Source organism: Onychomys torridus, chromosome 13, assembly GCF_903995425.1.
Source record: "Onychomys torridus chromosome 13, mOncTor1.1, whole genome shotgun sequence".
NCBI lineage: Eukaryota > Metazoa > Chordata > Mammalia > Rodentia > Cricetidae > Onychomys > Onychomys torridus.
This window is the reverse complement of record NC_050455.1, coordinates 35,490,808-35,512,479: the sequence shown is the minus strand read 5'-3', so window position 1 is coordinate 35,512,479 and position 21,672 is coordinate 35,490,808. Positions and strand designations below refer to the sequence as shown.

The following is a 21,672-nucleotide window of genomic DNA, read 5'->3' as shown; positions in this document are numbered from 1 at the left end:
CTTGTGCACACATCACTCCAATCTATGTGTGTGCCTTTATGTTCTTCTATATGTCTTTAACCTTCTCTTCTATCAGGTCACCCACCATTCACTGCATTTAGGGCTCACTCTAAAATTAGGATAATCTCTTCTGAGGATCCTTAATTTAACAACTACAAAAATCCTACTTCCTGGCGGTGGTGGCACACACCTTTAATCCCAGCACTTAGGAGGCAGAGGCGGGCGGATCTCTGTGAGTTCGGGGCCAGCCCGGTCTCCAAAGCAAGTTCCAGGAAAGGGCGCAAAGTTACACAGAGAAACCCTGTCTTGAAAACAAACAAACAAACAACTCCTACTTCCAAATAAAGTGCTATCCACAGGGATGGAATGAGGCCTTGGAATTGTTTCTGAAGGTATGCAACTCAACCCATTATGTATAGGTAATATATTTAAAAATAAGGCATAACCACATCAAATAAAAGGAAAGGAGAGGAAAGACATTGCCATATATTTTATAAATCTAGATTCATAGAAAATCCTGAGTGCTCATTTCCTTCAATCTGCTATGGTATGCTGTTTTGATTGAAACACACCATGAAAAATCCAGCCTCAAACTACAAACCCTCTGAAAGATTTTCAGAAGCCTCCAGGTGTTTTCAGAAGATACTCTGAGAATCACTACTCCAAAATATATAGTCTAAGGTATATGTACAGTATGGTATAAAGTTTCAGAGGTTAAGAGCACTGGCTGCTCTTCCACAGGTCCTGAGTTCAATTCTCAGCAACATGGAGGCTCACAACCATCTGTAATGAGATCTGGCGCCCTCTTCTGGCATACAGTCAAACAGAACACTGCATACATAATGAATGAATAAATAAATCATATATATATTTTTGGGTTTTTTTTTTTTTTTTTTTTTTTTCGAGACAGGGTTTCTCTGTGTAGCTTTGCGCCTGTCCTGGATCTCGCTCTGTAGACCAGGCTGGCCTCGAACTCACAAAGATCAGCCTGGCTCTGCCTCCAAAGTGCTGGGATTAAAGGTGTGGGCCACCACCGCCCAGCTATAAATAAATCTTTTTAAAAAAAATTATGAAAAGTGAAACTTCCAGGCCATAAAGATATGTATTATGTAATATACATATATCTTCCACTCTATTACATATCAGGTTTTCCCCAAAGTTGTTGCCCGCTTCTACATTTCCACAAGCAGCACACAACGTCTAGCATTGTTATACTTTAAAAATGTTGTCTGTTGGTGGTAGTTTTGATTAAAAGTGATATTGCACTGATTTTTTATTATTTTATTTTTTGAGATTATAGTTACATCATTTCCCTTTTCCCTCTCTTCCCTCACAAACCCTCATACTGTACTGAGATTTATTCTTTTATATATATATATTTATATATATGTGTGTGTGTGTGTGTGTGTGTGTGTGTGTCTTATTTCTTCTTTCCTGTTTATTTGTATTGTCATGAAGAAAGAAGGTGGTCTGTCCCCCTATCGTCTACGTCCCCATGGCCCCCCCACCCCTACACTGCTGAGGATTCCACGCTGGGCCTTGGACGTGCTCTGCTGGTGAGCTACATTCCCAGCTCAGAGGCTGGTTTAAAGAGTTAGCTATTACCTACCTAAGATCACAGTCAGAAAACAGAACCTACATTTTTCACCGTCAAATTCGGTTTTACTTTCACTCACCAACAATATTTCTGTTTCTAAGGAAGGTGTAGTCTGCCCAGTCTAGATGAAACTAAGGCTGTGACCTCTGGCCTCCATTCCTTAGGCCACTGCAGAAGCTCAGGGTGCCCCAGGGCAGGGAGTAGACTTCCGGCTCTCCTTTTACAGGCCCTACCGCATGCTCTCTCAAGGCCGGGCTCACTCCTACCTGCCTGTGATTTCTTCCTCATAAAACCCCAGTACTAATTCTCGGCAGCCTGAAGCCCACCTCTGCCTTTTTCTTTTTAAAAACAAAACAAAAACAAAAAAAAAACCACACCTGACTGTTACTCGGAAAACACACTATGAATGCCCTTTAACAAACGCCATCTTGGCCGGGCGGCGGTGGCGCACGCCTTTAATCCCAGTACAGCGGAGGCAGAGCCAGGCGGATCTCACAGAGTTCGAGGCCAGCCCGGTTTACAGAGTGAGATCCAAGGACAGGTACCAAAACTATACAAAGAAACCCTGTCTCGAGAACTAAAAACAAACAAACAAAAAAAAAAAGAATAAGGAAAAAAAAGAAACGCCATGTTGGCCACAGGCAAATTAGTAACTTTGCTGTTGCTGGCTCCTTAACTCCCTAATCAATCAGTACAACAGACACGATGACCACTTGGCCACTTATTGGTGGGAGGAGCCTGATAAGGGGTACACAAGAGATGCTTGGTTTTATTTAACCGAAACTTATCTAGTGCGTACCACGTGCGGGCCACTCTCCTAGATGCCTTTTCCGCATTTATCTTAGGCGGTACCATTTGCACTCTTTAGACTAAGGCAGAGTTTAAGCATCCAGGCTAAGGTCTGAGGGCCGGGAGGTAAAGAGCAGGGACTGGAAATTCTAGCCTTGTATTCAACTCCAAGAACATGCGCTTTCCGCCTAAGCGGCCTCCTCCAGTTACTATTATAATTTTGAGTCCTGCAAACTAGGAAACTCTCTACCACCGGCGACTAGTCCCCCCCTCCCGCGCCCCGCCAAAATGAGCTCTTCAGAGTCCCTCGGGGAGTCCCCAAACTCGGTACTCACGGTGACAAAATACAGCGGAACCCCTCCACCGTCGCAGCCCGGCGAACAGCAAGACGACGCGCCCTTCCTAGGCAACGGCCGGCCACGCCCCTTCCCGCGGAGTTCCCGTACGTGCCCCGCCCCTCGCCCAAGGAGGCCGCCTACGTCACGCCGCGGCCTCGCGCGCTTCCACGTACTCACTCCAACGCCTCGCCCCCGGATATCACATCCGGGTCGCTGGCGCCTGCCTCGGCCCCCGCCCCTTCCGCTTAGGCTCTCGCTGTACTTCCGGTCAGCGAGGCCTCTTCCTCCGCTGGTCCGCCGGCTGGACCACCCCCCCCTCCCGTTCTTCAGGTCTTCTCGGAGCCGCGCCGGTCCCTCAGTGCGTCTCTTCGGAAGCCCGCGCTCGCTCCTCGTCGCACGCGTCGCTGAGGCTCGCGGGGCCGGTTGGGGACGGGCCTGCTGCGCGCGTCGAAGGCCCCGCAGCTCCGTTGAGGCCGCCGCGCTGCCGGGATGCCGCGGCCGGGGTCGGCGCCGCGCTGGGCGGTCGCCGCGGGCCGTTGGGGATGCAGGCTGCTTGCGCCGCCGCTGATGTTGATACTGCTGCTGCTGCTGCCGCCGGGCCCGAGCGGCGCCTCCGAGATCACCTTCGAGCTGCCCGACAATGCCAAGCAATGCTTCTACGAGGACATCACTCAGGGCACCAAGTGCACCCTGGAGTTCCAGGTACCACGGGCCCCCCAGCCGCTGTGGTTGGCTAACCTAAGAGTCGCCTCGGCTGCGGAGGCTGGGCATTTGGCTTTTCTTTTCGGAGCTTACAGGAAAAAACTTATTTGTGAATTCCGGAAACACTTCCTGTGGCTGTGACATTCTCCGGTGTCATTCATTGAAATTAAGCCCTATTAAGTAACTTTCTTCTTTAAGAAATCATGATTTAAAAAAAAAAAAAAAGGTTATCCTTGCACACAGATGCCCAGCTCCCTATTCCTGTAATCCACAACTCCAGTTAAATCGGGTTTTTCTATAACTCCATGATCTTTTCGGGTCTTTGAGGGGTTGGGTTTGGGTTTGGGGTTTCTGGTTTTGTTTTTGTATGACACCGGGACTCTGTTACTGCAGCGTGATTGGAAACTCTCTGTTAGAGGATTTTAAAATACCATCTGTCAAAGGTGGTGTTTTTTTTTAAAAAAATGACTAAGCCGGGCGGTGGTGGCGCACGCCTTTAATCCCAGCACTCGGGAGGCAGAGCCAGGCAGAGCTTCGTGAGTGTGAGGCCAGCCTGGGCTACAAAGTGAGTTCCAGGAAAGGCGCAAAGCTACAGAGTAACCCTGTGTTGAAAAAACAAAAACAACAAAAAGATTAAACAAGAGGGACAGTGTAAAACGGGAACTTTTTTCATCAGTGTGACTTCTTTAGTCTAACACAGTCTACCGGTTTTAATAGGCTCATTTAAAATTCCAGCCACTCTTGAATGGTAGGTGGCTCGGATACCGTAACTGGAGCTACAGGGAGATCCAACACCTCCGGCCTCTGTAGGCACCTGCACTCTATGCACATACCCTCTCCCAGACATACCCATACACATGACTGAAAATAACGAAAATATGTTTTAAAGAAGTGATAATAGCGTAGACTAGGTTAGTATTATTAGTGCAGAAGGAGAAAAACGAAAGGTAAAATCAGCAGGGCTTGGTAATAATTTGTATTTATATTGTTGGTAATAATTGGTGAGGGAGGGAGAGGAGACTAAGGATCAAAAAAGAATTGAGGATATATATGTGTATCAATTCTCAACATGGATAATTACAAAGGAATTTTAAGCTGTAAGTCAGAATTTCCTTTGTTTAAGTTCAATATGCAGTTCTTGATTTTGATTTTTTGTTTTTTTTTTCCGAGACAAGATTTCTCTGTGTAGTTTTGGTGCCTTCCTGGAACTCACAGAGATCCACCCTGGCTCTGCCTCCCAAGTGCAGGGATTAAAAGCGTGCAACACCACTGCCCAGCCAGTTCTTGAATTTTTATATCACTATGCTTGGTGCTATAATAGGTTAAAAATCTGTTATATGTATGCAGTATGCCAAATGTTTCATATATGTTAATTCTCAAGAAAATTAATATGAAATAGATAAGAGGGTTTTTTTTATTCCTTTCAGTTGGTGAAACAGAAGCCAAGATGGGTTTAGATCCAAGGTCACCAAACTTACAAGTAATAGAAATGAGAGTCTTAAGATGAACTCTATTGCAGTACCACCTTAGAGTAGACTGTCTGCATATCAAAGTGCACCCCTAGAAGTTCACACGGCAGAATGCTGGCAGGGGACAAAGGGATCATCAGGGAAGTGTTGTGGAGCAGCTGAGGTTTGAGCTGCATGGAAGAGTAATTAAGATTTGCTCTGTAATATCACAGGAGGAAAGGCACACCACCAGACAGATAAGTTTGGGAGCCCCAACAGGCCTGACATTGGCCTAAGCTCTGGTGCTGACATTTGAGCAAATGACACTGAGTGGTAAGAATAGTTTTGCTTTGGGGCTGTGGGGGCTGAGAGGCTTAAGAGGCGGTTTGGACCAGTTTGTTGTGTCTCTTTCCACCACCACCGCCCCTAACTCCTTCACCCACCCACCCCCAACAGTCTGTCCGTCCATCCCCGTGACACCAAGGTTTGTCCTTGGTCTATGATTCCCCAATTCCAATTCCTGCCCCACAGCTCTGCTCTTCAGTTTATAGCATATTTGCCTAAATGCCTGTGTGACCAGAACACAACTCAGACAAAACTCAGCTCTGGGTTCCCTGCTTGCAAGGGATCCTTGCACACTTGAATGGTCCTGATCTGAGAGAAAGTATATCTGGCCCAGACTTCAGAAAGGGAGGGCAAAGAAGGCCCATATCTGATCTCTCCAAATCTCTGGCTGAGAGCTTTTGGCAATGATGTTTTGTATTACATTTTCTTGTAATAAACTAGATTTATAGGCATTTGCAATTTTAGGTCCTATGATTTTTTTTTTCTTTTCTTTTTTTTTTTATTATTATTTTTTTTTTTTTTGGAGACAGGGTTTCTCTGTGTAGCCCTGGATGTCCTGGAACTCACACTGTAGACCAGGCTGCCCTCAAACTCACAAAGATCCACCTGCCTCTGCCTCCCAAGTGCTGGGATTAAAGGCATGTGCCCAGCAGGTCCTGTGATTCTTTGGCAAACAATTCTGTTGAACCCCATTGTCAGTACAAATGTAATGCAGAGAGCTTGTGAAGTCTGACAGTGATATGGAGCGATAATGGTAATGAACAGGAAGTTGCTGAGGCTTAGAGGTGCAGTGAGGGAGTACATACATGCTGGGAATGACAGATCTGAATTTGTGATAGGTTATAGTGAGTTTTTAAACGATTTTAAGTGAGTTTTTTTTTTTTTTAATTGAAGGAAGAAAAAAGATAGGACACCCCCTATTCACAAGGAGAAATTGCAGGTTGTGGGGTGCTGCGACTGACATCTAATGCACTGGGATTGCAGGGAAGATTAATGCTAAATGTGGTGTGGTGTCTGGGACAACACAGCCCCTGCCACCAGGTCGGGAGACCCTGGATTAGAAGAGATTAGATTTGAGAACCATTAGGCATTTGTGACCATAGTATATCATGGATTAGTAATGGAAGATTTAGTATGATCAAGAAAGTGGTGTGAGCCTTTAATCCCAGCACTGGGAGGCAGAGCCAGGAGGATCTCTGTGAGGTTGAGGTCAGCCTGCTTTACAGAGTGAGATCCAGGACATGCACCAAAACAGAGAAACCCTGTCTCGAAAACCAGGGGGGAAAAAAGAAAAGAAAAAGAAAGTGTTGTGATCATGTGAACAGGTGGTGAAAGCTGAGTTTGAGATGATAGCCAATCCCAGTCATAGGTGACCAGACAAGTTTAGACATTTTATTAATTAAAATGAGGTTGCTGTGTTAAATTTAGAAGAGGTACTATTAACTAAAATAAGGTTGCTTGTTTTAAGTTTCGATAGAACAAATGTGGCTGGTGATACATTCTGGTTTTTTTTCCATTTGTTTTATTCAGAGTACTGTGGTCAGGTATAGACTACCTAGATATATTAGAACGGAAGGGTATTTAGAGAGAAGGGTAAATGCCTAGTTTATTGAATGCTTTTTAAAATTGTGGCTTCAAAATGTTTTATCTGGCCATATGTGCTAGCACACGCAAAGCCCCAGCTCCTGTGGAGCTGAGGTGGTGGATTACAGATTTGTAGTTGGCCAGGCAATGGTGGTGCACGCCTTTAATCCCAACACTTGAGAGTCAGAGTCAGGCAGATCTTGTGAGTTTGAAGACAGCCTGGTCTACAGATCCAAGATTCAGGAGAGCCAAGTGCTGCGGGGAAATCCTGTTAGGGGTTGCCAAAACCGTTGTCTCTCAGTGCTACCCTCTTTTTAAACTATATCAACAAGTACAGTTGTCTGAATGGTTGGTGTGATTACATTTCCTCTCTGCTGTTAGGAAGGAACCTCTTCACTTTCTATAAAGCTTTAGTTGAACTGAAATTTTAACTCCATGTTTAATCCACTGGTGAAAATCGAGGTGTGTGAAGTTGTGATAGGAAGACCTCTGTATACAGCCTTATTGTCATTTTAGCACGAAACTTGGTTGATCTTTTTCCAAATTTGTTTGCTGCAGTGATCTCTGAACTCTCTTACAGGTGATCACTGGTGGTCACTATGATGTAGATTGTCGATTGGAAGATCCCGATGGTAAAGTCTTATACAAGGAGATGAAGAAACAGTATGACAGTTTCACCTTCACAGCCTCCAGAAATGGGACATACAAATTCTGCTTCAGCAATGAGTTTTCTACTTTCACACATAAAACAGTGTATTTCGATTTTCAAGTTGGAGAAGACCCACCTTTGTTTCCTAGTGAGAACCGAGTCAGTGCCCTTACCCAGGTAAATAAAAAGAGCAGATGAGCCTTGATTAAAAGGGGGAGGAATACATAATTTAACATTTTGTGTTTACTCTTTAATGAACATTGAATTTTGAGACTATTTAAAAATCTAAGGCCGGGCGGTGGTGGCGCACACCTTTAATCCCAGCACTCGAGAAGCAGAGGCAGGCAGATCTCTGTGAGTTCGGGGCCAGCCTGGGCTACCAAACGAGATCCAAGAAAGGCACAAAGCTACACAGAGAAACCCTGTCTCAAAACTGCCCCCCCAAAAAAAGAATCTAAATTCTTGCAGATTAGACATTTGAAAGATAACTTGAGACTTCTGTGATGAAACCCAGGGTTTAAAGATTTTATGAACCCCTAAGTGTAAAGAAAGGAAGAAGCGTTGATGTAAGTGGGAACTCACAGCTCAATTTCCAATGCTGGGACAGAGAGCTTAAGATAATCAACTTAGCAGAAGGGGAGGGTTTATTTTGTTAATGTTTCAGAAGTTTCCGGCTCTGGTCAGCTAGCCTGTGGAGAAGTAGAAGACTGGTGGCTGGGAATGCTCAGTAGAGCAAGGTTGCTCACCTTCACACCAGCAAGGAGAGAGGAGGGGCCCAGGATCCTAGAGTACTTCAAGGCCCTGCCCCTGTGGCATAACTCCTTTCCAATGAACGTTGTCACCTAAAGACCTCTCCTCCATCAGTGCTGTAGGCTAGTGGCCAGTGCTTTAGCGTGTAGCCCCAAAGGGACACTGAGGATCCATACCACAGTAGCCACCAAGATGGAAGCGTTAGTTGTACAGAAAAGTGAAAAGGCTAAGCAATTCCGATGTTCTAAAGCATTTTCTGTCAGCCGTGAAGGAATGTGTCATGAAATATGGGTGGAGAGTTGGTTTATCAGTTAAGAGCACTTGCTGGTCTGTAGAAGACCCAAGTTTGATTCCCAGCATCCAGATGGTGGCTCATAACCATCTGTAACTCTAGTTCCCCAGGATCTGATGCCCAAGCTGGCCTTGAACTCAATAGCAATCTGCCTATCTCTTGCCTCCTAAGTGCTGGGATTGAAGGTGTGAACCACCAGGTCCATCAAGTATAACAGTTCTTACTTCATACTCCACATGTTAATTGCTTATCTTGCATATCAAAATGTCTTGTTCTGTAGTCCAAGCTAGCCTGCAACCCACCACATAGTCCAGGTTTGACTACTTGAGCTTGGATCTTGCCAAAACTCACCCAGGACTCATATTACAGGCATGCATACCTGGCCGAATAATGTCATTAACAAGGTTATTTCCTAATGTCTGTGTACCTTAATTAAATTTAAGACAAAGTTAGATGCGTCCTTTAAATTTTTCCTACATGGTTTGTGAGATAAAATAGTAATGAATAAAAAAAAAAATAGTAATGAATCATGTATTTCTTCAGGGTTAGGTTTTCAACAGTAGAATATTAAACCCTGCTATTTTTTTAATTATAACCATTTTAAGTCAGATGATAACAATCATACAAAAAGTAAAGTATCATCCAAATGGAGGATCACAAGCCAATTACAGTGATACTGAAACTTGAATGTACTAGGCATATACATATTGGTTTAGTTCTTGGCCTGATGGAGATGTTTTTATCGATGAGATAACTTTTAGAAGAAGGTGGAGGTAGAGTGATGGTTCAGCAGTTAAGAGCACTTGTTGCTCTTCAGAGGACCCAGGTTTGGCTCCCAGCACAGCACCTATGTGGTGGCTCACAACTGTCTGTAACTCCAGTGCCAGGGGATCCAGTACCCTCTTCTGGACTCCTCTGGCACCAGGCATATACGTGGTACACACGTGCATGCAGAACACTAAAAAATGTTAGGGATAAAGGACATTCTCTTAACACTTTCAGATTCAAAACAGCTAAAGATGTTGATAATGCTTATGCCTATTTAAAGTTTCAGATAACTTGATTAGTTGTGTTTGGGTCTTTTCATACTTGTTTTAGAGTATGTTGGCTGTGGCCTCTGCTCCCATTATTGGTGAACTTACTAACCCACTATTGTATTCTTCTAGTTCTTAAAAACCTTCTTTGGAAATTTAGTAGCCACTGACCTTAACTAAAAAAGAAAAATGTTCACTTTTGTTAGTTTGTGCCTCATCTACCACCTTAGAAGTGCCATAACTGTGGCATCCTGGTTTGGGGAGAACAGACCTGTATCAGTAGTTGTCTCAGGGAATGAGTAGAAGAGCACCGTTGCCAGGGCAACTGATACGAGTGTAAAAATGATTGCCAGTTCACTACAGCAAGGTCAAACCATTGGGAAATTGAGATAAAAATAGCAGAAAAATGTGCTAGGTACAGAACTATGAAAGATGCTAAACTAACTGAAAATATTTCTGTTTAGATGGAATCTGCTTGTGTTTCCATTCATGAAGCTCTGAAGTCCGTCATCGACTATCAGACTCATTTCCGACTGAGGGAGGCTCAAGGCCGAAGCCGAGCAGAGGATCTAAATACAAGAGTGGCCTATTGGTCAGTGGGAGAAGCCCTCATCCTTCTGGTGGTTAGCATAGGGCAGGTGTTTCTTCTGAAAAGTTTTTTCTCAGATAAAAGAACCACCACAACTCGTGTTGGATCGTAACTACTCTTTCAGATGCACCAGTGCCACTGTAATATTCCTGCCCTCTAAGTTTAGGTACTGAAGAACTTAACATGGCAACATTCTAAAACCCTACTCATACTTGTTGGGAGAGATGTACAATGCATATCCCCATGGGGAGAGGACACCTTTCGATTTGTAAAGGTGGAAAAACTTTGGACCTTAGTGCAGCTATTCAGATGAAATATCTAACAGCAATGATCTATGTTTTCTTGGTTTCTATCTACTCTTCATATACTAAACTTTGGTATTCTGATTCCTTTTAACCATTTCAAAGTACTTTTCTTAATAGGTAGTTGATACTTTAAAAAAATCTTAGATTTAATGTCTGTATTACAGAGGAAGAAAACTGCCTTTTAATTGTTTATAGTGAATAAAGTTGTGTTTTTAAGAAAACCAAATGTAATTAACTGTAGCCAGGCCCTATTCTGCACTGCTTAATTTTACGGGGGAAAATAATCTACCATAGAACTATTAGTTAATATTGATACAGTTTTCACTGATATATCATGATATAATTTATTTCTTGCTAGTTTGGAAAATGTACAGGTTTTTTTGGTTTGTTTATTTTTTTCTCATTCTCATAACTAGCTATGTTATTTGTTTAGAAGTGTTATTACCACTCAGAAAAACAGCATAATAGACCTTAAAAATCAGATTGTTGTAACTGTTAGGATAAAGAATAAGATGAGACACTACAATGTGGGTAAACGAAATAGAAACAATTTTAGCGAATTGTCTGTGACATTGCGTTTCTGAGGCTCTTACAAAGAAAAGAGGGATCTGAGTGGTTTGAACATTCTGGTAAACGAGTTCTTGTCAAGTCATTCCCAGCCTAAGTGTGATCGAGTACCACATAAGTGCCATACATCTTATCCTCACGATGTGATGCACTGAGAAGTTCATTTTATCTCTTCATTTTTGTCTTGTTTCTACAATCTCTTGATTAGCAGCCCTAAAGTTAAAATTTAGAATGCTGTGAATGTTTCCTATTTAAAAATCTGTAGAATTGGTTTGTACTGTTTGTGTTTTACCCCTTGTGTGGGTTAAGCTGACTGAAATGAGATTTTGATCCAAGTATTCAGAATAGAATACATAATGATGGCAAATTGTATAGATAAGCGGGCTTCTCTGCTGTTTAAAAAAGAAAACCCATGGCAGTTGCTTTTCAGCCATGCCTCTTCACCACAGGTCATGAGAACTAAATGAGTTTGTGTCGTGGAGACTTTAACATGTGACATCTTAGGATAGCAACTGACTAGCAATTCTAGTCACTTAACCATTTCTGACTAGAAGTGGACTCTGAATTCTAAGCCATCTTAAAATGTACGCACGCGCGGGCACACACACACATATATATGCACACATAAGCATGCAAGAGCAAAATGAATTCAAGTTGTCTTGCTTACTAATTTCAGATGTCCCCGTGTAAAAGGAGTAAACATGTTCCAATCTTTTAGGATTCCTGAAGACCAGATCACTACTCCTTAAACAACATTTACAAACAGATTAAGAAGAGTTTAAGGTTTTGCAAACTTATCCTTTTGAGATCTTGTATTGAAGTTGTCCTGTGGCTTTTTAAATGTCCCATCTTCTTAGCTGTAAATGGTTTAAGCACCGATGTTAATGTGATTACTAAGCATGGGCACATGTAAAACGCTTATCTGGTTGCTGGTGGGCTCTTTGGATACTTACACTGTAATTAAATGGAGTCAGGTATAGATTTTGCCAGGTTTGGCATAAATCATTTAATCTGTGCCTCTCAAAATGTCGTGATAGTGAACTATTACTATAAATCATTTTTAATGAAACCATGAGTCAGACTTGAAATCAGCAGTTACCCATTGTCAGAAATAGTATGAATTTAGTTTCATCTCCCAATAGCTGGCTAAATTTTGACAGCTATCTGTTCAACTGGTGTGAATATATAAAAAAATACATACCCACACATAAATGCTGTGTGATTTTTTTTTCTCCTATGATATAATTTGTAGCTTGTCTTTATTTCTATAATCCTTATATAAGTTGTTGCAGGAGTTTGAATTTCCCAAATATTTTTGTTTAGTCATATGAGTTAATACATATTTAAATATCATAATTGTATTATTTTCAAAGTAGAGTAAATAATGGAAAACAACTTGATACATGAGTTTATACTAAAATTTCAACTGGGTGAAGTTATGTTTTAAGATACTGCTTTGCATAATCTAAATATTCTTTTGTTCTATTAAACGGCCGTAGTTTGTGGCTTACAACTTTTCCTCTGGGCTCAGTAATCCCCTTTGAAAATACAGTGGACTAGAAGTTTACTGAAAGGTTCTGTTGATGTCTCTGTACTGTCATCCATCTTTTGTTTCAATTTCTGAGTGTAACATTGATAGTTAAATAGGATAAAGCTGACTGAGTTTTGTTTTCAAAAAATTAGACAAATTAATATATAAATAATTCAAATGATTTTTGTTTACTTTTGAAAAAGAATTTTCTCTAAAAATGGTTCCACATAATTACACCAATCAGTTTCATGTAAAATAAAATTTAAAAATCAGCAAACTGACTTCACTTGTTTCTACCAGGATTTAATTCTGTCAACTTTAATTCTATCAGGATTTAAAACATTTTAGAAATACACAGTTCATAGTACTGTTTTAGGCTGGACAGTGTATTAAATTGTTTGGGGGTTGCGGGTTAGAGACAGAAGTTTAGAGATTAGCCAGTATATAGAAAATAGCCAGGTGGTGGCACATACCTTTGATCCCAGAACTCTGGAGGCAGAGACAAGTAGATCTCTCTGAGTTTAAGGACAGCCAGGGATACATAGAGAAACCCTGTATCAAAAACAAAACAAAACAAAAGAAATACACAGCTCATAGTACTGTTATGCAACAATAGTGTTTATTTTTCATTTCATAAAGGAAGGACCCAAACAGATTAATAAAGAAGGGTAGAACCACTGCTTAATTTTTCATCTTTACAGTCCTTAATGAAAATGTTCATGGAAGACAATTATAACCAGTTGCTCTAAAGGTTTCTAAGTCAATTAGGTTGTTTAAAACAGCATTAACTGGATGGGGTGGTGGTGCACGCCCTTAATCCCAGCACTTGGAGGCAAGGCAGAGGCAGGAGGATATTTGTGAGTTCAAGGCCAGCCTGGTCTATAGAGAGAGATCCAGGAAAGGCACAAAGCTACACAGAGAAACCCTGTCTCCTGGGCAGAACTCTGCAAAAGGGAAAGTACCTACAGACTGGCGTTTACTGAGTACTTACTCTGGGTTGTGATGGACTGAAAGTATTGCAATTGCCCTATGAACTAGGAGGTTTATTTCTACTTTCAGACAAGACAGAGTCTAGGAAACAAGCTCATCTCTTCCAGTAATTAGAGCTTGAATGTGACCCATGACAGGCAAACCCTAAACTTTTGATGTAACTATAGGTTAATCATGGTTCAGTTGTTTGGCTTTGGAATCCTTGAGTTAAATCAAGATTGTGTGGCCTTGCACAAGTGATTTCATGAAATACTGATTTCATCAGTATTTCTCTTTTATCTCCTACCAAAATAATACAGTTTAAACGAAGCTACTTATAGCCAGACGTAGTGACACATACATTTAATCTGAGACTGAGGCAGGCAAAACTGAGTTTGAGGCCAACTTTGTCTTCATTGTGAGTTCCAGGACAGCCAGGGCTACCTAGAGAGACCTTGTCTCACTACATACATACATGCATACATACATATAAATATATCTGTATAATATACTTAGATATATTTTATATAATATATATAAATTTATGTGTGTGTGTGTGTATATATATATATATATATATATATATATATATAAAGTGCTTCATGTATATAAGTACTATGTATCATTTTATCCACCTCAGTTCTGGTATCTTGGTCTTTGTTCTGTTCCTGAAGTGTTTATTGTGGCATGAATAGAATCCGACCCTCACATAGTATGTGACAGATGTGAAAGCATGTAAATGTCTGTCGCCAACATAATTACCTGCTAAAATTTTTGAAAAATTAAGATAGTCTCACCTCCAGGAACAAAACTATTAAAGCAGTGAACCCAAGGTTCTACAAGAAGAGTGTACATAGGTCAAAGGTTTATCCTTAAGGAGTTGGATCTTGTTTTCCCACAGTGGATGCCCATGGTCTATGACCATACCAATAACTTGAGTGATTTTATTTCTCGTTCAGGGATATATGAGGTGGCCCAGCCCTATTGCTACAAAACCAAAAACTGTATTTTTTAACTTTGCTGAGAATAAAGGCAATATTTGATCTCCTGAGTGACTTCATCTTGGAGTTCATACATTTGGGAAGGAAATACAAATAGGTATTTTTCCTGAATAAGTATGCAAGTATGATCTCATGGTTTATTTTATATTTCTCTCATGGTTAATGATACCATTAACCAAAAAAAGCTCCTCTTTTGCTGTTAGTCACTTTTTATTTGCTTGATTGGAGAGGAAGAAAGAAGACTGCCTATTTTTTAATTAAATTACTAGGGGGTGCCATTTTCAGGAGAATGCTCTGCAGGTGTGTTTTCTTCCCGTACATGGACTGCTCTTTCATTCTGTTAAGTGTGTCCTTTGCTGTGAAGAAAAACATTGTAGTCTGATTTACTTCTACTTGTTTATTTTTGCTTTAACTGCCTGTATTTATGCACACTAAATGCCTGTTAGAAAAGAAGAGCCAGGCCGTGGTTGCGTGTGCGCGCGCACGCACGCGCGCACACACACACACACACACACACACACACGCACGCACGCACGCACGCACGCACGCGCGCACACACACACACGCCTTTAATCCCAGCACTCGGTAGGCAGAGGCAGGCGGATCTCTGTGAGTTCGAAGCCAGCCTGGGCTACAGAGTGAGTTCCAGGATAGGTTCCACAACTACACAGAGAAACTCTGTCCCAAAGGGGGAAAAAAAAAAGAGTGGGAAAGGCTGAGTCAGTTTACCCTGGACGTTAATGACTTCTAGCTCACTGGTGCAAGTGATGTCAATGTTGAATGGGGAAGTAGATGTTTGTTCAGTCTGTCATTAGTAGTTCTGAATATTTGGAGGAGTGGCAGGTGAGGCAGTATTTATTGATACAGGAGAAGTGGTGAACAGCAACTACCTGCATCCAGCACCTTCATCTATGAGGAACTCCCTCAGGAAAAGGTGAAGTTAGAGACAGTAGATGGCATTGCTCTTCCTTGTGAAATGACCTTGATGGTCTAGCCCTTCCTACTTGGTTACTAAATGGTGTAGCCCAACAGCGATCAGCCTCACAAAAAAATTTACAGAGTAGCTGTGATTTTAACTAATCAAATCACAACAAAGATTGATTAAAAACTAAACGTTGCTTGTTCCTCCATTGGGGAAAACTGGGGACATTCTGCTACAGAGACTAGTTTTCCTTTCCGTTGAGAACAAAAGCAAAGCTTTGCAACATTGTCCAAATCACCACAACACAGTTTCAGATCCTGCCTCAGGGATTACGTGAGATACTGGCCTTACTGCTATTTCATAGCAAACAGGAGATTCTTTGAATTTCTGGAAATAGGAGAACCAGAGGAAGAATACTGACCCAAACCTCAATGCATACACTTAGACTGATGATGTGATAGTCATTATATGTACACATAAGTAGTTTATATTTTACTTTACTATGGCAGAAGAAGAGGAAGAGGAGAAGAGGAGGAAGGGACAATGATTCTAAGAACTCCCAGAGGAAGAGAGGCAAGCAAAGGAAACTGATAGAGAAGGGGTAAGGGGAGCAGAAAGGCCAAGCTGGCAGCATCCAGGCAGCGCTGGAAAAGACCATGGTCAACTTTGACAATGGCCAAAGAAGCGTGGGGCGTTAAGGAGCAGACAGGGCTCGAGATACCAGCCGCAACATGGCCGCAGTTTGAGTAGTGGCTATCTACTAGCTCCCAAGGTCAGTGGTACATCCAGCTGGCTGTGTGGAGAGGAGGGTAACCTGGAGCTCTGTGCAGCGCGCCTCTGAGACCAGGCCTAGACTTCCAAGCCTAATTTGCTATCCCTGGGCTCCCTGGTTTGGGTCAAGTTCCTTTCCTCGGCAGCAAATGAAAATTGTCAAAATTAGCCCGGCGTGGTGGTGCATACACTTGAATCCCAGCACTGGGTAGACAGAGCCAGGATCTCTAAATTGAAGGCCAGCTTGCTTTATGCTAAGTCTCAACCCTGGGACACGTGGCTGAGGCGTCTACTATTTAACATATCAAAGCAGACCTGGCTGCCGGGTTCTCCCAGCATCCCTCAGTACCACCTTTTACGCAGTAGGGCTGGCATACCTCGCCCTCTATCACGAACTCTCTACCCACAGGACTAGGCTGCCTTACCCCAGAGGCGCTTCCCTATAGAAGCCAGACATTTTCTTTTACCTTTCGCTGTCTTGGTTGCTGTACCTGGGTCCTCTCTTTCTCCTGTCCCTTCCCCTCCCCCTCCCCTCACAGGGCTCAGGGTCATGTCCACTATGGACTCTCCCAGATGTTTCTGCCTCTAATTATGCTCTATTTTTATCTACAATAAACTTTCTCCTCCACCATACTTAGGAGCAGTCATCCTTTTTATTTTTTATATTTATTTATTTGTTTGTTTGTTTATGTTTTTCGAGATAGAGTTTCTCAGTGTAGCTTTGTGCCTTTCCTGGGTCTTGCGCTGTAACCCAGGCTGGCCTCGAACTCACAAAGATCTGCCTGCCTCTGCCTCCTGAGTGATTTCTTTTTATAAATTCATCCCAGGAAGTGAGTTCCAGGACAGCCAGAATTACATAGTGATACCCTGTCACTACATCACTAAAATGTCAGAATTAAAAGGGAGAGGAGAGAAGATCTAACTGAATTTTTGAGGTATGATCAGCATTGGAGCCTGGGGTAAAAAAAATCAAGTCTGGGGACTCTGAAAGGTTTGCTTGATTTTTGTTGTTGGTTAGTTTGGTTGTTTGTTGTTGTTGTTGTTGTTGTTGTTGTTGTTGTTGGTGGTGGTGGTGGTGGTGGTGGTCTTGGGCCTTATTTGGACTGTAAGGAACAGACGGAAGCCAAATTCCTTTCCGTGCTTCTCCTAGCCTGGAATTGGGGACTTGATTTAAAAGGAAGAAAACAGAAACCAGGGAGCCAAGCTGGCGTTTGCCTGGGTGGCAGTTCCCCAGGGCATTTCCCCTCCTCCGCCCTTGACCATCTGCTTCCTCCTGGCGACAGTGCACCCCACCCTCCCTCCACTCGGTCGTCCGTGGCCCCCAAAAGCACGACGTCCAAAGGCCAAGTCCACCACCCTGAGGACTCCGTGGCCAGCCCAGATCTTCCATGCTGCAGGCTCAGTGGGCGTGGCGTGCCGAGTCGCAGTGACTTCGGGACGAGATCTCTGGCAGTCATGTCCTAACTTTCAGACCTCGGCAGCAAGTCCCCTGTCTACAAGGTCCTGCTCAGTGGGAGTGGAAGACTAAAAGCCGCGTGGCCGCGCAGCACACACACCTTCTCAGGCAAGTTGCGAGCGCTGGGGAGCGGGCGGGCTGGGGACTAGAGTGCAGCCCAGGTCGGTCCTCCGTGTCTTGGAGCAGGCCTGGTGCCTCCATCAGAGGGCTGCCTCTTTCTGAAGGGAAACCCCTGCGCACCTCTTTGCCAGTCATGTGTTTCGTTTTGACTAGGAAACCTTTTTTTAAAGACATGTAGTCGAGGCTACTAGCCTCCATCCCTATGTAGCCCAGGCTGGCATCAAATTCCAGTCTTATCCCACTGGGGTGCTGGGAATATGATTTGAAAGACACGCCCTGAGCAAATAGCCCAGCATCTTAAGTGACTTTTAAGAGCTCTGTGCCAGCTTTAGCCAGCCACACAGAGCCAATGCAGAAAGTTTTGTGGTGGCTAATTTGAATGGAAGTCATTTGGGCTGGCAACTGTGAGCTAGTTTCAGTATTGCATGAGTTAGAACTACTCAGTTTTCTAGAGCAGTAAACTTTTTTAAAGTATTTTAAAATATGATCCTTACTCACCTAACATTTTAGTAGTGTAATGGACACAAGTGAAGTTAACTTTATTGTACATCATTTATATCAGAGAATAGATGAGCACGCATTGAATAATGAGTTATATTTGAGTCAAAGTCAATGTTACTATGTGGGACTTGACGTACAAACCATGTTCCTCTTGTACTATCACATCTCGTTTGGTGGATTTTTAATTTTTAGTCATCAGTTTAACAAATGTGTTAAATTGTAATGTTAAATACCACCTTTAAATAGTACCCCCAGGCCAAATGACCCCTTTATTAAATAGCCGCTTTGAAAGACTTGCCTCTGGGCCTCTGTTCATACTTCTCTATTTTCCCCCTCTGGCTCTGGGTGACATCAGGGACGGTCTTGTGAAATCTGGTGTCTGCACAATTCTCAGTTCTCATCTTCCCTGATCAGTCAGCCACTGTCACAGATGTACTCCTCCTTAGTAGCCATTCTTTCTTCATTGGACTCACAGCTTATTGCATTCTCCTGTGTCCCCACCCTACTGGTCACCGAGGCTTCTCAATCACTAAATCTTAAAGTGCCACAGGGGCCAGGTCTTGGCCATCTTCTTTTTCTAGAGATACATGCTCCCATGATGATTTCTACCCGGAGTCATTAGTCCGTGGCTATAAGTAACATCTATAAGATGATGGCTTCCAAATTATAATCTCTAGCTTTGCTTCCTTTTAGGTTCACAAGCATACATCCAGCTCTTTACAGATGTGTCCAACTAGTAAGCTGACAGGTGTTGTCATTTAGGATATGCAAACAGAACTATTGATGTCGCACACCATGCACTCAGCCTGCTCCTCTGCTTTCTTTGAGTAACCTTCCAGATCTCAGTAAAAACTGCTGCTGTTCATGCAGGTCACAATCCAGGAATGGTTATTTTCTGCCCGCATTGGGGATGGAGCCTGTGTATCTCTGGCTCCACCTCTGAGCTATGGCCCCAGCTCTTGGACTTGCTTTTAGTTGGTTGGGTTTTTGTTGTTGCTGTTTGCGACAGGGTCTTGCTCTGTAGGCTGGGGCTGTTTTAGAACTCACTGTGTAGGCCAGGCTGGCCTCAAACTCAGAGAGATCCATCTGCCTCTGTCTCCTGAGTGCTGTGACTAGGGGGTATGCATGACCACACCAGGCTTGACTTCTTTTCAGCTGAGACCCCACACGTAAAGCATCCAACGAACTCTATGGACTATACCTCACTGCCTTCTCCCTCTTAAGCTAAGCCATAGGAGATGTTTCTGCTGTGGCTTCTCTAGAACCATACTCCAAAAAGCAGTGAAATTTTTTTCTAAAACTTCATTGGTTTATTATGTATACGGTGTCTTTTAATTATGTTTACAGTGCTCTGTCTGCATATATCCCTGCAGGCCAGAAGAGGACACCAGATCTCATTACAGATGGTTGTGAGCCACCATGTGGTTGCTGGGAATTGAACTCATGACCTCTGGAAGAGCAGCCAGTGCTCTTAACCTCTGAGCCATCGCTCCAGCCCAAAAAATTTTTTAAGATATGTCAAAATTTTTACTCTCTAGGGTTGGGGATTTAGCTCAGTGGTAGAGTGCTTGCCTGGCAAGCATAAGGCCCTGGGTTCAATCCTCAGCTCAAAAAAAAAAAATTTTTTTTTTACTCTCTTCAAAACTCTTTAGTAGCTTCTCATTAGAATGATTAAAAAGCAAAACAAATAAAACAACTTTCACAGTGGCATTGTAGGCCTGGGATCTAGCCCCTCACTCCCTGATCTCTTCAGCCTCCCCGGTCTGCTACAGGGACAGTTGCTCCCTCAGACTCTACTCCATCTCCCCTTCCGTTCCTTCTCACGTGCGGTTGAAGGGCTTACTGTCCTGTTCTAACAAGAACCTTTTGCCACTGCCCTGAGAGTGAGCTGCTAGGTACTGAGCTGCTCTATACAGCAGCCAGCCTTTATCCAATCAATCCAGTGGGTTCCTGAAAACCATATGAAAATGAGGGGTTTCTTCATACCTACAACATGGCTGAATTTATCAATTAAGCATAGAAAGAAACTAGTAACTGCTAGTTTAAGATAATAACATGTTTCTGTAATAAAATTGCCAAAATAAGGGTTACCTGGATACACACCCTCTGACAGCTATCTGATATTCTACATAGTGACTGACAGGAAGCAGTTATACAGTGTTCATGTTCTACATAGTGACTGACAGGAAGTAGTTATACAGTGTGGATGTTCTACATAGTGACTGACAGGAAGCAGTTATACAGTGTGGATGTTCTACATAGTGACTGACAGGAAGCAGTTATACAGTGTGGATGTTCTACATAGTGACTGACAGGAAGCAGTTATACAGTGTGGATGTTCTACATAGTGACTGACAGGAAGCAGTTATACAGTGTGGATGTTCTACATAGTGACGGACAGGAAGCAGTTATACAGTGAGGGTGTTCTACATAGTGACTGACAGGAAGCCGTTATACAGTGTGGATGTTCTACATAGTGACTGACAGGAAGTAGCATATACAGTGCGAATGTTCTACATAGTGACTGACAGGAAGTAGCATATACAGCGAGGATATACCAGACAGAAGGGTGACTCAGGTCCAAGTGGGACACTGCTCAGAATAGCAAGAAATTAAAAATAAGAATTACATATTTCTGCAATTTTTCCATTGAACATTTTTGGATTGTGGTTAAACCCATGAAACTGAAACTGAAGAAGAGCAACCGTGAGTAAGCACAGACTGCTGTATCCCGTGAAACTGTGATATCTTTAAAACATCCATCATTGCTGCTAATATTAAAACGGTACAGCCATCTTTCTTTTTGAGTGTCCTTGGACACTACCTTTCCTTGAAATTAATTCTACTTTTAAAAACAAATCATCTTCCTTGTTTAGAGATTTGTTTTTTATACAAGCTCTCATTTGCAGGAAATGAGCTGGATGTAGTACCACTTAGCTTAACCTTAGACCTTTGAATTGGGTACCATCGTATTTACGAAAAAGAATGGGCAATACCTTGGCAGAGGGTGAGGAGGAAGTCTAAAAGACAGGATCCCCAAGATAAAAATGTAGAAACCCAGATGAAAATCAGTTTTCCATTTCTGCTTTTTTGTGCTCCGACAGAGGCAGTTTTTAAAGTAATTAAGCATTGCTCTCTCGAGGGCCTCCTCTCTGTGCTGTGGCGATGCTTAGAGGCAGGTGACCGAGCAGTATTGATAGCTGTAGAGGGGACTGAAGAAGCTTTGGGAGCTGGCTTTGTTGTGGAATCTGCATATATGTAAAGAGAAGATGAAACAGAGTTAGATATGAAGGTGGCTCAACCCATGCTATATGGACACTGAGTTAACGTGACCTGCATTTTAGAAGAACATGTAGAAAATGTTTTCATATGTTAACCCCCCTTTCTTCATATGCATAGTCCTTGTAAAACA

The 21,672-nt window shown here is 42.7% G+C and overlaps 1 protein-coding gene across 1 annotated transcript in view; it reads left to right on the top strand.

Annotated features, from left to right (window-relative positions):
• Positions 1 to 2,933: 2,933 nt before the first annotated feature.
• The window catches only part of LOC118594764 (TIR domain-containing adapter molecule 2-like), a 30,093-nt gene continuing 11,354 nt past the window's right edge, over positions 2,934 to 21,672 (top strand). The window contains 3 exon segments of the mRNA XM_036204925.1: positions 2,934 to 3,426; positions 7,384 to 7,629; positions 9,993 to 10,120. Of these exon segments, the coding sequence (XP_036060818.1) occupies positions 3,214 to 3,426; positions 7,384 to 7,629; positions 9,993 to 10,120 (587 nt within the window). The 5' untranslated portion in view covers positions 2,934 to 3,213.